We start from the raw sequence: 15,941 nt of genomic DNA, 5'->3' as shown, positions 1-15,941 counted from the left end.
ACCCAGCTCTGAAGGCAGTGCAGAAGTAAGGGTGGCAATATCGCGCCCTCTCCCCCCCTCCAAAATAGCCTTACAACTCCCCCTGCAACTCCCTTTTAGGTCAGAACCCCCAACTTGAGAAACACTAGTCTCCTCCGTTAAATCTGTCTAGTACAGGGTAAAAGCACACAAGAGACCAGATTTCATGGTCCGTGATGCATTTTTCATGGCCATGTATTTGGTAGGGCCCTAATTATAAACATTAGCATTTTAACATTTTTTAAAGGAAAAAAAAGTAGGAGATGCCTAAAATAAAGCTGTTTAGTAAACTGAAAATGACGTTTGTGTGGAACAACTTGTGCAACTGGACAAGCTTCTAAATTTAAAGAAGCAAGACAAATAAACCAAATCGACTTAAAATAAATAAGTAAAGAAATGTACAAGTTTGTTGGGCCAACTATTACCCTGGTATAAGCCCTGGTGCTTCTGTTGCTAGTGTCTGCAAGCCCTGCTGAATTTGTAGTAAAGCTTGCATTGCTCTAGGGTTTGACATTGCCGACAGCGTGTCCGGGTTCTGCATCTAAGAAAAGGAAAAATTCGTTATATAACTGAAACATGTACAAAGTTAATCTTCATCACTGTTTGTTTTCTGTAGTGAACCCAACCCCTCAAAACCTGCTATTGCTCATCTTTTTATTCTAATACCTCTCTGCGCCCGTCTTTGATGGTTCCCTCTTTTGCAGTAACAGCTCCACCAAGACCTTTTAAGTATGGGGAAGAGTGACAGATAACGGCAATATCCTCAAAAAAATGTTACTGTATTAAATGCAAAGCTTACATATTATTGTGGGCGAGGATTGCAGGTAACCTCTTGGGGGGATATGATGTAAGACCTGGGAGTTCAAAGGACTATACTGAGATTATGCCAAACAAGAATGGATTTTCTGTGCCAATAAGGGTGAACTGAATTACCTAGGGAATCCCTAGGGAAACATTAATGCAAATTACTCACTTCCGGTGATGCAAAAACTCAGCTTTTTGAAGCTACACCCCGAAGAGAGGGTGATTGTCTTCCGACTATCTGGTCCTGGAGGCTAATGGCCTGAGCTGTATAGGAACACGATAACCTGCCGAGTCTTAGTTCTGAGATAGTTACAAAATTTGTAACCAGAGGAAAACCCAGATGTGGGTTTTGAAGGACTGACACCTACCAGAGCCCGAAGCTGGAGCTGGAGTGATCTCTGGTAACTTTTTAGCATGCATGTCGGTTCTTCTATTGTTTTTAAACATTTTTTCTGCAATGCTTTTACCTTAAGAATAAATGTGCTTCCTTATATGGAGCTGTGCGGTCATTTATAACAGCAGGCAGTATATTGGGCATAGCTTTTGGAGAGAAAGCAAAGCACTGATGCTGGCTTTAGGCAGTCTGGCTTGCTAGGAATATCACAGTATACATTAGGGAGATGTGCAGCTGTAACATCCCAGGACAGGAGGGAGAGAGATGTGGATCTCTGCCCGGAGAGTTGACAGCTGAGGAGCTGGGAGCCTAGAGGGAGTGCCTTTGGTGGACCACCAGGGGATGGGGGGAGGAGGATAAAAGTGCAATTGGCCTGAATTATGACAAGCAGTACTCTAGAAGCACTGTTTCTCACTATTCTTCCAGTGAAATGTATCATCTGACAGATCTGAACTTCAGAACAGGACTGCTATTAAGTTCAGACTTTGCAAGTGTATGCCCACTACCTCCTCTCTGCATTATCTATAGTGCCATATCAGCCTACTTATGTACACGAGTGCTATCTAGATGATGCGTACAGTCTGATGTATACACTTCAGATGGCTAGATCAAGTTCCTCTTCACCTGCTGGAACATCTGAACCTGTAGCTTTCACAACTATTGATCAGCACAAGACAAATCCTGAGATCTGAAAATCTCTAGACACTGCGAAGTTTCAAACATGAAACTGAAGTTCCTGGCTTCGGCCCATCTCTTATCAGAACAACTGCATAAACAAACAGTGAACTCTTGCAATGACTTTTGAGTAACAATTTGTCTAAGATTCAAACTCTCGGGGGTTACAACAAAGACAGCACACTCATCTACCATTTGGATGATCACCTAATGGATCCTAAAATGAGGCTGGTTTAGTATTTGGTTGTGCTATTTATCATCTTGTTTTTAATGTTACAATGGACTGCTACCGGATTTTTGACAAACACTGCGCTTCAAAAGGAAGTGGCTGAAAATTACGACATGCCAAGAACTAACTATTTCCTTCTGTGTTCTGAGATTGTGGCACTCCTTTCCTCTTAGGGAAAGGAGGCTAGTTTCAAGGTCCACACTTGAAGACAAACAAAAGCAAAGTGTTTCAAGAAGGCCCTACCAGAAGTGGCTGCTCCTCTAACAACCATTCTTATTTGGGTGATTTAGTATAGGATAAAAATCATAAAAATCCTACCATGTTAGGCTCCTAACCACCCTGTTTTCCAGTTTTTCCCCTTAGGCTATGCCTACACTACAATAAAAACACCCATGGCAGCTGACTCAGGCTCACGGGGCTCGGGCTGTGGGGCTATAAAATTGCAGTGTAGGTGTGTGGGCTCAGGCTGGAGTCTGGGCTCTGGGACCCTTGCATGGATCACGCCAAGTTGTCAGCTTCCACAAATGTAGAACAGAATCTGGAGAAAAATTCTAAATCTTCTCTGGTTAAAGTTCAGGCCAGTAACGCTCAGTGAGATATTAGAAGTGTTGTGGGCCCTTCATGCCCACAATGTGTCTTTTAGATAGGTTGGGGAAGACCAGAGGAAAAGAGCTAGATCCACAGCTGGTGAAATTTTTCAGTGTCTCTGAGGAAGAACCCATGTCACCTTCTGTAAAGGAAGCCGCTACACACTCTTTGCTTAGCAAAACATCATGTTGACAACTTGTTATTATCTAGTGTCCAACAGTCTGAGTTCTGTTATTATAGAAAAGACTGACAATTCAGAGCACCTAGATGTCTTAGATTTCCTTACTCCTGTTAATCTGGTACAGACCTGAGTATAGATCAGAAAGTATATTGATGGATGAAGATCTCTCCCAAGAGTGGATAGGGCTGCACACAGCTGTGTGTGTTCTTCCTTGCCGAGCACTCCCACAGAGTAGTACTATGCAATTGCCCATTATCCCAAAAGACACAGTCACAACAATTGCCATGGGATTCTGTCTCCCCTTCCCTCCCCTAGAGGATTAGTGCAGAAATATGGGCTGCAGTGCTTTTAGCTCTGCATCTCCATCTCACCCTACTCAGTCAGTGGTTTGAATACCTGACGCAGCCTCTGCGGAGACTGAAAAAATGGATGAGCGTGAGGTGGCTAAAGCTCAATCCAGATAAAAGTAAGGTTATCTTATTTGACATATGCAATCTGGTCAAGCCAAGCCAGCGCGTTTTTATCAATCATGTTCAAGGCACGAAGACCTCCAGGAAGCTGAGTCATTGTGCAGTTCTCAACAATATGCGTCATGGTTTGTGGCTGCACACACTGACATAGTGGACACTCATTCAGGGCACACTATCAGGCCTCTACCTTTTAGGGAGGGAAAGGCAAACCAAGAACTCATGTTAGTGGTGGAAGAAAAGGGGTTTGATTTAGTATTTGCAAAGCAGCACAAGGTAGAAAAAGGTAGAAAAACTGTACTCTGGAAACAAAGCAGCAGAAGGAATACTTATCTTCTAATAGGTGTGAAACTTTGGGACAAATGGGAATGGGGAGGTGAATCTGATGAATTAGCCATTTACAAGTATTTAAATCACTAAAAGCCCAACCTCCGATTGAAGCTAGTGTTCGCAGTAGAATCATAGACCAGGCCTTTATGCTTTCAACCCCAGACCAAAGCAAGACCATATGTTTGCAATTCGGCTAACGCTACATGCAAGATGTTCACTGACAACAGTTAGCCTCTCTTTTACTCACTTGTTGAAGGAAAGTTGGGAGTTGCTGTCTCATTTGTTCCTGAAGCTGAGGATTTCCAGCAAATAAGGGATTATTCAGCATCATCTATGGGGCAAATGTTCAATTTTAGCTGCAAATACTAAATACAGTATATAAAGCTGCTCCCTGCCCCTGCAACAGGTGATTTAGTGCAACTTATCTATTCAGTACATTTATAATTAACTGTTTTACATGACAATTAGGATCTTCTTTGAAAACCAGAAATCTTTTAAATGACCATGTTGTCTTCGTATCAGAGGGGTAGCCGTGTTAGTCGGACATGCATCCGACGAAGTGGGTATTCACTCACGAAAGCTCATGCTCCAAAACGTCTGTTAGTCTATAAGGTGCCACAAGACTCTTTGCTGCTTTTACATGTTGTCTTCCTTCACTTACTGTCCAAAACCAATTTCTGGTAGACATCCAGTCATCTATAAGTGGGATGTTTTGTTTTTTAAATCCAAATGGAAGTGCCAGATATTTGCATAAACATCCCCTTGAGATGAGAGACTGAAGAGGATGAACAGGATAAGACTTGCATACTATAGAGTTGAGACTGTTCTTCCATGCACACATTCAGTGTGTCCAAAAAGCCAGAGAAGCTCCCCTGCTAAGTTTTTTTTTAAAAGCATGAGATACTTTCCATTCGCTCCACATGGCACACATCCAACCTGTGCTGACCCTTTAGAAGCTGAACTCATAGGCATATTTGCACCATAAGCGATATTAGGAAAAGATTATGCCACCATTCATAAAGCTGTATAGTATTTGCACTTATACAGCCAATGAAGCTGTACAGGAAGGCCACAGCTGAAGAATGAAGATACAAGTGCCATGATCACACTGACAACCTGAACAACTAACTCCTAAAATCAGTTTGGGGCTACATTTACCAGTGGCCCTGCCTACAAGTTTGAGACTAACTTTTCAAGGTGGTTCCTATATGAGGTCACAAGTTTATGGTTTTTAAAATGTTTCACACTAAAGTACACAGAAAAATTTCAGCTCTAGTGGTTGTTCTATCCATCTAACTTTGGTTCACCTAAGGTTCTGAGCCAAGTGTTTTTGCAGTTTGCTCTGCAGTCTTGCCCAGAGCAATGTCAATGCTCACTGTTTGGCTCTATCCTGCAGTTAGACTCAGGAGGTTGACTGTCAAGATGTCTAATGAGGCACTGGAGAAGCATTTTAATAGGCTAGTTGGTGTTAGCACATAAAATCGTCACTTTGTTGTGACAATAGTTATTGCATGAATTTGCAATCTCTCTTTTCATTCAGTACATACAATACATAGGTGCATTTACCTGTGCTGCAAGATCAGGGTTCTGGCTCAGTGACTGCATCATGCTTCTCATATAGGGTGCAGACAACATGTTCTGCATAAGCTGTGGATTTTCGGTTATCTGTTGCAACAAACTCTGCATTCCTGGAGTGTTGAACATACCAGCTTAAAAAGTAGATACGCCCACTTTAGCAATTCATAAGCATGAAAATAATGACAGATGCATTTTCATTTAATTATAATTAAATATGGTGATGAGTGCATAACATTTCCATAATTTAACACGAGAGAGTAATTACTGTCTATAATGGACATCAGCTCCCACTCATCTCAAGAAGCGTTTCCACTTTTAACTCATAATCCAGAGGTGGGGAACCTATGGCCCTTGGGCCAGATTCAGCACCCTGCTTAATTTCATCTGGCCTGTGGCAAGTCTCAGTGCCGCAGGCCAGAAGCACTGAGCCTCTGTGCAGCCTTGCAGGGGACTCACCCCGCTGCAGAGTGAAGCTGGGGTTGCCAGGCCATTAAAAGTCCAGTCAGCGGTGCAGCAGGGCTACGGCAGGCTCGTTGCCTGCCCAGGCTCCATGCAACTTCCGGAAGCAGCTGGCATGTCCCTGTGGCCCCCAGGTGCAGGGGCGATCAGGGAAGCTCTGCCAGGAACCGCGGCCAATGGGAGCTGTTGGGGCGGTGCCTGTGGGCATGGGCAGCGTGCACCGTGCAAAGCCATCTGGTCACACCTCCGCCTAGGGGCTGGACATGCTGTCTGCTTCCAGGAGCTGCATGGGACCAGGAAGCCTGCCTGAGCCCCGCTGCGCTGCGGAGCCTGTGCCCCAAACTCCCTCCCGTCCCCCAATCCCCCGTCGCAGGTCGGAACCCCCTCCTGCACCCTAACTCCCTCCCAGACTCTGCACCTCCACCTGCATCCCAACCCCCGCCACCTCCTGCACTATGAACCCCTCATTTCTGGCCCCACCCCAGAGCCCACACCTCCAGCTGGAGCCCTCACCCCCCCCCCTCCGCATCCCAACCCCTTGCCGCACCCCCTCCTGGAGCCGGCACCTCACACCTCCTCCCGCACCCCAACCCTCTGGCCCAGCCCTGAGCCTGCTCCAAAGCCCTTGGCCCCAGCTCAGAGCCCCCTCCTGCACCCCAAACCCCTCATCCCCAGCCCCACCCCAGAGCCAGCATCCCCAGCCAGAACCCACACCCCAACCCTCTGCCCCAGCCCAGTGAAAGTGAATGATGGTGGGGGAGAGCAAGCGTCTAAGGGAGGGAGGCTAGAGTGAGTGGGGGTGGGGTCTCAGTGAGTGGGGAAGGGGTGTGTGTTGGTGTTTGGTTTTGTGCTATTAGAAAGCTGGCAACCCGAGGGGAAGCCCCGAGGCTCCAAGCCCTGCCGCAGGACTGTGTGGGGTCCTCAATAGATTTTTTTTTTTCCTGTGGGTCAATGGCCCCTGATAGAAAAAAGGTTCCCCACCCCTATCATAATCAAATGGAAGAGATGCCCAGTGTTTAAATATTTTACAAATAACTAGCACATAACTGCAACAAATAGCTCAAGAGCAAATTCCCTTTTTTGGGAAGGCAGGTTTCAAAATGAAAACTAGGTTCTAATAGTGGCAGAAAAAACGGTTACTCACCTTCTCGTAACTGTCATTCTTCGAGATGTGTTGTTCATGTCCACTCCAACCAGGTGTGCGTGCACGCATGTGCATGGCAGCTGGAAGATTAAGAAGGAACTGAGGGGGGGCAGGTCAGCAGGGCTGTATATTGAGCGCCATGAAGGTGAGACTCCAAGGGGTGTCCAGGCCGACCCTCACAGAGGCTGCTAGGGAAAAATCTTCCAGCTACCATGGATCTGCACATGCACACACCTGATACGAACTGACATGAACAAGCAGTCAAAGAACAGGCTGTTAAACTAATAAGGGCACTTCTCAAAATTGTTTACTCTGCATAATTCTTTTAAACCACTCAGAAAACCTGATTATCCTATCACAAATGGTACCAAAACTTCTAGAACTGTGTCCAGTCACACTCTTCCAGTCTTACATAGGCCTCCTGCACACAGTTTTGGAGCTGTGTCTTCAAATGTTAATGTACATCTCTTCAGTTATTCATTCTAGTCATTCCTTCACCATCTGATCACGTGCTATCACTACAAAGTCATATCCAGCATGCCTCTTCCCATACCTTGTACAGGAAGAATGTGGTGTGCTTTTTGGGTACCCTGAATAATCTACCAACATTAGTAAGCTTGGAAACAGCTCCGAAGAGAAGTCAACTTCCAAAGCTGTGCAAGAGCACTTCGAACAAGTTCTTCCTGAACCTGCAAAACTTCAGTTTGTAACCAACTGAGTTATATGAGTGTGGAGTTGACACTGAAACCAAGATATTCTACTTTCCATTTTGCACACTTATTCAAAAACTTTACCTACTTTTTGAAATTTATTCTCTGGCAAAAAAAGGTTTATGCGCCAAATTTTTGCCTGATTTAAATTTTCACATCTAAAGTTTAATACCCATATCCAAAAAGACTTAGAAGTCATACTGAAAGATATGTACTAGTTACATCAGCATGAATTGAAACAAATTTGAAACTTTCACAATTGAAAAAAAAAACAAACCAAGACTATCTTGGATATCAAAACTCTATAGACATTTGAGTTATATTACTAAATCCTAATTTAGGGTAATTCCATTTTATCAAATAATCCTAGACCCCCTTCTTTGGGTGTGGGTGTGGGTGCGCTTCTGTCATATGTTTTGCCGTACTTCTGTGGTGGAACACAGCACTGGTTTAACACAGAAGTGGCTGCAACAGATCTTTCTGTACCTCCCCCCCTGTGCTCTTGTGCCTGTCCTTGTCTCCCTCCCCACGTTTATCCCTCTTAACATGCACCTCTCTACCCTAACCAGTCTGTCCCAGAAGACTGCCCCAGCCTTCCTCCTCTCTGCACAAGAGCAAGTCAGGCTCTTTCCCCCTCCAACCAACAGGAGGATCACTGAGAGCACAAGAGTCTCCCTGCTCTGCTCTGGTGCATGGAGCCACACACAATGGCCCTTGGCCTACAGCACAGAGTAATTACCAGCAATGTCAGCCCCTGCAACCTGGGGATGCTGCATGTTTAGTGAAATCTTCAGTGAATACTGCTGCCAGCCACTAACAGATTTATGAGCATGAGTTAAGTGCAAATTATTTGCAAAGACTTGTAATTTGGAATTTTTTTGCTGTTTTCACAGGAATCACAAAAAAAATCCCTTATAATAGGGTGATCACTTTATCTCTGCTCCAAAGCACAGAAATACTAGGGCTTCAAGGAAGAGAATAAAATATTTTATTTTTAACATGAGTTAATCATATTTTCCCTGGCTCATTCTCAGAAATGGAGAATAATTTTTGCTGAAAACCTTTTAAAAATTCAGTGTTAGATTGAAAATGTCTATGCTGGTGTTGGACTAAGCTGTTAATATGGCAAAGTTATAGGCAACTGAAAACAAGGTTTTATAATGTGAAATGTTCAACAACCTTCATTAGAAGCCTTGATACCAGCACCAACGATAATATAATTTTATTTAAACAAGTACTTTCTTATTTTCCCTTATTACAATGTATCTTTTGCCTTTATATTGCAGCAAATCCTGTTTTCCTCCAAACCTATACCAAAGTAGTTGAGATACACTGATTCTGATCTCCACTCTGCCAGAGATGTCAACCTGCATCGACTACTTATTACATTTTCAAACAAGCACCTTTGTGCTCTCTTCCATGGTGGCTTTCACACACGAGAGGTGATCCCCATAAACATCCACTAAACTACTTCATTGTCCTTAAACTCTTGTTTGCTGTGTTGCCTACAGAAAACTTGGTATCAGTAAGTAGAGCTGGGCTGCTGAGACTCATGTGTATCATGCTGATCGCTATTTTCTTGTTTCCATGGGCTTTTCCTGTCTATTGTGTCCACCCTTTGTTTCTTGACTTCGATTTAGACTGCAAGCTCTTGGAAGCACAGACAATATTTTTTGTTATGTGTTTGTGCAGTTCCTAGCACAAGGAAGCTGTGGGTCCATGACTGGGACTTCCACGTACCATGATAATACAAATAAACTGACTGAAGTTGGGGCATTACTATTACAATTTCTAATATTGGTTTATTTAACACATTCACATTTCATTCCTCTGTTTACATGGTAAAATTTCAGATCTCACATGAACTCCAGATGTCCTTTCAGGTAAGTGGGAAAGACTGAGAGGCTGTATCTAACAATATCTCATTCAATACCTACCTTACTGGACTTTTGCACTCTGTCTAGTGTGCAGAACGTCTTTAATTTGTCTAGTGAGTCTCTACTTTTACTGTTATTTTAGCAGATTTGTGGCTCCTCTTAGTATTCTTGAGATAAGTTTACTTTGCATGTTTGTTTTCCTACATAGGACTTTGATACTAGTAAAGAGAGCGATGCAAGTAAATATTAGTAACACTAAATCAAGTCATTTAAACAAACACAAAAATGTCTGTCATTTCAACAATTTCTTGCATAGGTGCAAGTAAATACAATTCTATCATAATGAACATACCTCCTACTCCGGGTCCCAGATTAGGCATGGTTGAGCCTGGTCCTGTACTGGTGGTGGTGCTGCTATTTCCAACACTACTACTGCCCCCACTTTCGCCACTGTTGCTGCTACTGGTTGTGGAATTCTGAGAACTGGACTGAGGAGCCCAAGGATTTGGTAAAGGGTCTCTATTTTCTGTACGAGACGGCTGATTTTCCCCACCTGAAGATGCATTGCTTACTAAGGAAGCAAATGGGTTACCTCCAAACTACAAAGGAGGAAAAACAAGGAATATCATCTATTTAAACCATCAATTTTATCTCTGCTAGAAATGACAGATTGAGACATATGCAAAATTACAAACTTGAAGACTACTGATCCTGAGAGCAGTCTTTAATTATATTCACCATCCTAAAACCAGTTTCATGGTAGAATAATCAGCTGTTTTGAGATGATAATCTTAAAAAGGGACATTAAAAAAAAAAATCACATCTCTGAAAATGTACCTTACTATAGCAGCAAAACACCCAGGATTTCCGGCTGAAAGTAGTTAGGGAAAAATCTATTTTGTTAACTTGGTGCATTTGTCACTTTTCTTGCAGTGAAACTGACTCTCTCTCCTCAGTATATTCATTTTCTCTCTTGTTGAAAAGACTTAAGAAAAGCAGCAAAAAAGACTTCCGAAACTGTTCATCAGGAATCTAAGATAGAATTTCCTGAATCTATTTAAAGAGCGCTTTTAAAAACTTTTAGGAATTTAAGTCAATTTCAGAAAAATTCAAGTTAAGAGTGTTCCTTTATGAAACAGCACATGCCATAATCACTGACTTTCAGACAGCGTCACAAAACTAAAACAAAAACTTTACTCTTTCAAGGTTGAGAGTTGGGATTTCTGCAGCCCTACTTCTACAAGTGGAAACAGAAAGTGCAGTGACTTCTAGCACCTAATTACATTTTCTTGAATGCTTGTTTAAACAGTGCATAATTTCCTTCACTCCCGAGACAATGATTTAATATTAGGTTATATGTAGCCATTTCTCACCTGCTCTTGGGCTGCATTCAACATTGGCTCCTGAATATCTGTGTACATGCGTCGCAAGGCATTGTATCCACCTGGGATACTCTCAAGGTTGCTCAAGGCTCGGTCTTGGTTTCTCATCATTTCCTGCATCATTGCAGGGTTTCTTGCAAGTTCTAGTGTCTAAGTAAGTGGAACATTTAATCTGTATTAGTAAAAAATACATTCTAAAGTGAAAATAATCTGAAGCAGTGTCTCAATTATAACAACTATTTATAGATTATCCAACCTGCTGCAGTTTAGTTTGAACTGCTGTTAGAGTTAGAGCAAGAATTTTTCTTGTTGGAATCATTAGAAAGTTAAGTTAACTGAATTTTCATTAGCCATTTTATCAAAATTGTAAAATTTTGAAAGTTTAGTTATATAGCATTGATACATTCATACTGTTTATATGGTACTGGACAGGAGAAAGGAAGGAAGACACAGAAAGGTATGTCCAAGTTCATTTCTATTCAAACAGAATTAGTGAATTTACTATTGTTTCAACTCAGAAATAGAGTATACTGCTTCCAAATAGGAACCATTAGAAATAAATACCTGGTTTCTAAATCCACAGTATCCATTAGTTTGTGTCTTAAAAGCCTCTACACTGTAGTCATATACCAGCAGATTTCAACTGCATTTAAAATCTGACTGAAGTACTAAAAGTTAGATTAAAACAGGGTTAGTTTTTTTGGCAAGTACATTATTGGCTGTATAGCAACCCTCCTTTCTCAATGAAAATAGGAAATCTGAAGTGCACACACATTCTGTCCTAGCTTAATTTCAGAAAATTTAGTTATGTAATCCTGAAATACTCTCCAGGGAATGTTATAGATTATTTAACATTAAAAGACAACACACTGAACTATTTCAGACATTAGTGACTAGAAAAAAAAATCAACAGTATTTGCCTAGAGTAGCAGTCTATGAGTTTTCCTATACGATCCTAAATTTCTCAGCAATACTTCAAACACTCAAGTCAGCATATTTAATTTTATTAAAGAACTTTAAAGTTTATTAATTTACAGAGAACTTTCAACATACTTGTCTCATTATATCTGGATTATTAAGCATGTGACTGATCTCTGGATTTCGCTGTATCAATTGCTGCATTTGAGGATTGGCCATAATTAACTGCCTCATCAGGTCAGGATTTGAAAGCATGCTCTGAACAAAGGGATTTTCCATTATCTGAACCATCATTTCCGGGTTGGACATGAGCTGTCGCTGCATCTGACTTTGTAACTCTGAAAAGTTAGATGTATTCAGGCCCAGGCTACTCAGACCTGCAAGTCCTCCAAGGCCACCTTGGGTTTGGATTGGGGGGGAGGGGGGGGGAGGAGGAGGAGGAGAGAGAAAAAAAAATTGAACTTTCTGCTTTTAGTACATTTCTAAATCAATTTAATCCAGACAACTTTTCTTAAATACAAAATACTTTAATGTATCACCCACATTTCCAGACAATGCGAAACAGTGGGAATTCCATCCTTCCTAGACACTAAAGAGTCCTTTCTCCATTGTCTTGTTTTAATAATGAATACATTTAGCTAACAACCAATACTTCGGATAAGACATACATGTCATTACCACTCTAGTAATGTTGATGTCTGTGCCCCCAAGATTTCAAAAATTTCTTCCTTTTAAATCATGCAATATATACATACATGTCTCAAGAGTATATTTGCAGAAGGAGTCACTTAAAATTTAACTAAGTCAAAGATAGCATTACGATACAGTATATTTTCCTTTTTTTGTGATAAAACAGAACTCTTCCCAGTTCCTAATGCATCAGGTACTAAAAATAAGGTAAAATAGTTTTCTACAGTCTTCACGCTGCCTAAATTGCATAACTGACCCCAAAATTGTGGCACCCAAAATCACTTGTGAGATTTGAGCCACTTTAAACCCATAATAGCAAATGCTTACTAAGTTTAACTTTTTTATTCTATTCATTTTTCAGAAAATGGAGATAGAGGGCCTGAATTGCAAGTGCTAAGTCTGGTGCAGTTAGCAGGAGAAAAACCACTTTTCAACTGCAGAACAGGAGCCTGTCTGTGCTTGGGAAATGTATGCTCTGGAAAACAGAAGAGAAGATAGAGCTATTAGGCCCACTGATTCGATTTGGTCAGAGAAGTATGCTTGTAGGTGGGGTAGCAGTTTTGTCACAGTTGTTCACAATCTGGTTGACACTAGGGTCCCAATTTCTGCAGTGCCCTCACTCCTTGGACCAATCAAGATACACTGTAGAGCATGCATAGCTCACAGGGAGCTCTCTAATTTTCACATTACCAGTAATGCTGGAATGAAACACCAGCTGCACCTTGCTATTTGTTCATGTGCTATATATAAAGCAGTAGCATACGTGGAATACTCTTATGCAAGATTTTCCACAGAGGAAGATTTCATGGAAATAAGATTCCTGCATTAGAATGCTGAAATTAAACCCTTTCCTCTAAATGTCTAGCACATGGGCTGTAACAACTAATGGAAGGGCAGTGTTCTTAACCCGCAAAGTTAGCAAAGAATCGTACCCAAACCAAAAGGGCTGCTGTTTGTTGAGGCTGGTGTGGAGGTACTACTACTGCTTGATGTCGATGTGGTAGAAGTATTCCCTGTGGTGTTTGTTTGCTGTACTGGATGATCTTGTGATCTGAAAAATAAAGTTAAAACTATAAACCACTTTATTGAGGCAATTTAAAAGATTTCTGGAACAATCCAGAGACAATTTAGCATGAAATAACCAGAGTATAAATTACAACTATTCTCACATAGTGTGTCAATACCATTATTTAAATACGGACACCAAGTAATCTGGCTTTTTTTTTTTTAAATAAAGAACATGCTTTGGGTATTTCTATTTTCTGCCCAATTGGATATTAAACTCATATCACCGGCCCAGACAAAAACCAGAATCTCGAGATTCTCCAGGACAATCTCTGAAAGGAAAGGATTAAACTCTAATAGGGTTAAAAAGGTGATTGTGCATGTTTTATCATTCCAAAAAGATGTTTTCATTGAGATCCCAAACCCCACCCCTTACTGCAGCTGGAACCATGAGTAGGATTTCAGCCAGTCTCTGAAGCAATGAACACAGTACCACAGCCATTATTTCTGACAAGTTTCAGCTGTTTTCTGAGCAATAGCAGGTACCAATCCATTTCCCTTCCCACTGTTATCCTGCCCAAACATTGGAAGTAAACTGAGACACAAAACCAACCAGACATCCAAATTATCTGACAGTGCAAAGTAAAACCCTGTCCTACCTAACCATTTATATCAGGAGCACTGTGGGCATTCCAATCTGGTGAATGCCAATTGTGGATACAACTGTAAACAGTCTACAGCCAATACAAACAAAACAGAGTCATTTCGGGTTCCAAGTGTTGTGACATGTATGCACACTACTGTCTATTCAAAAGTTAGAACTCTTCAGAAAATGGGAGCACAATTATGTAAACCTGGCTAAGTTTATGACCAAGTCTGTTCCCAAACTTAGTCATGGCAGATTTCTCATTTTCAGTGTCAGGATAGCAGTTCTGCACTTGATGGATCAGCTCAGCTTTGGACAGGTCAATCTGTCCTTTGCTGAAATTATCTGGGCCAGTCCCAAAAATGTGAACACACTGACTCACAGGAAATTAGACATGAGATAGCCTCACTTCTAACAGTACAAACCCCATCTCCAGAACATCAGTATGAAGTTGTTCCTGAAGAAACCAAATCGGTACAGGGAGGGACTCAACATTTGGACATGCACGCATTTCAAAGCCCATTCCTAATTGCAGATTTGTCCCTGGACTGTCACCAGGCCTGTGAAACCCAGAGGTTGATTATCATCCAACAGTCCCTGCAATGCTTGCTCTCAACTGGGATTCTGGGGTCTGCTGAGGTTGTCTTGTGCCATGGATACCACAATTTCATCCATAAAATCCAGCTTTCATGTTAGCTCAGATCATGCTATTTTCTGGCTGACAAATCCTAGCCACCAAAATGGTGATATCTTGGAGTACATAAAAGCCCTGCAAAACACAGTTCAACTGTAAGCATTCCTATGCCATGATAGGATATATGTATTGGCTAAGGACAAGTTTAGATTTAAATAGCTTAAGCATAAACCAGAGCAATGTGAACATACTGGTGGTGAGAATGAAGATATCCTCCAAAGCAAGATCTTTGATCAGCCATTCATCCAAATAGAGCAACATGTACTCCCAAACTCTGCAAGCAGGCATTTAGTGAGAAGAATACAGCACTGATGTCAGGCCAGAGAAAACTACTATTCCTACAATTTGAGATACTCAACGTGCTAGGGAAGAACCATTTATCCATGAGATCCAGAGCATAGTCAGTTGCCTTTTCCTAGAAGAACCATGATGGTACACAAGGTGACTACAATGAATTCTTCCTTGACTAATTATGATTCTGTCCTGAGATCCGGCATTGGCCTTTTGTCTCTGACTCATGAAATACCTGAAATTTTTTTTCACCCTGTGGCACAAGCCAAAAGAGATTGGTTCTTCTGTAGCATATCTTCCTGATAAAACAGTGCCTGAGTGCTTTCCAGGGACAGAAGCAGACATGTAATTCGGAGGGTTTTATGAAAGCCTAATCATGTAGCCCCAAACAGGACCCATGTCTGATGTGACGAAGGTCACAAGATAGTAAGAGACTCAGCTGGGATACAGCAGGTGGTACACTGACTGTATGCATTGATGCCTCTTTACATGCCTTTGTTTTCTGATAATTGTTGAGAGGGAGCTTAGGATCCTTGGCTTCTGCTGCCGTTGAAGCTGAGCACCACCTACAGGGCATACAGATCTCTCCTGAAAACCAACCTGAAGGGGAACTTTTCCCAAATTCTTCCTTTTTTCCCCCCACTTTTGAGGGCCGCTCCAGAAGATCTCACTGTGCCCTGTCTCTCCTTTGCCTTCTGCATAGCTATCTCCACCTATTCCACTAACAGGTTCTCTCCAACATAAGGAGTCTCCTTGGTCTTTCAATAGACTTACTGGTGGAACCCACAGTCCTCCAGCCAAATGGACCTATGATAGAAGCCTCATCACCATCAAAAGTTGTTCACGTTAGCTCTCCATTCC

The 15,941-nt window shown here is 41.9% G+C and overlaps 1 protein-coding gene across 3 annotated transcripts in view; it reads right to left on the bottom strand.

The window, feature by feature from the left end:
• Window positions 1-15,941, bottom strand: part of UBQLN1 (ubiquilin 1) — a 35,649-nt gene that overhangs the window by 3,786 nt on the left and 15,922 nt on the right. For 2 of the 3 annotated variants that reach the window (XM_039545745.1, XM_039545746.1), the window contains exons 3-9: window positions 13,377-13,495; window positions 11,890-12,152; window positions 10,828-10,986; window positions 9,807-10,053; window positions 5,253-5,395; window positions 3,934-4,017; window positions 444-559 (exon numbers count right to left, since the gene is read on the bottom strand). In XM_039545745.1, coding sequence (XP_039401679.1) covers window positions 444-559; window positions 3,934-4,017; window positions 5,253-5,395; window positions 9,807-10,053; window positions 10,828-10,986; window positions 11,890-12,152; window positions 13,377-13,495 — 1,131 coding nt within the window. The remainder of the gene's footprint in view (window positions 1-443; window positions 560-3,933; window positions 4,018-5,252; window positions 5,396-9,806; window positions 10,054-10,827; window positions 10,987-11,889; window positions 12,153-13,376; window positions 13,496-15,941) is intronic. The other variant, XM_039545747.1, reaches the window with a different exon arrangement.

This window comes from Mauremys reevesii, linkage group 6 (genome assembly GCF_016161935.1).
Source record: "Mauremys reevesii isolate NIE-2019 linkage group 6, ASM1616193v1, whole genome shotgun sequence".
NCBI classification, from domain to species: Eukaryota; Metazoa; Chordata; order Testudines; family Geoemydidae; genus Mauremys; species Mauremys reevesii.
This window is presented reverse-complemented; position numbering and strand designations above follow the sequence as displayed.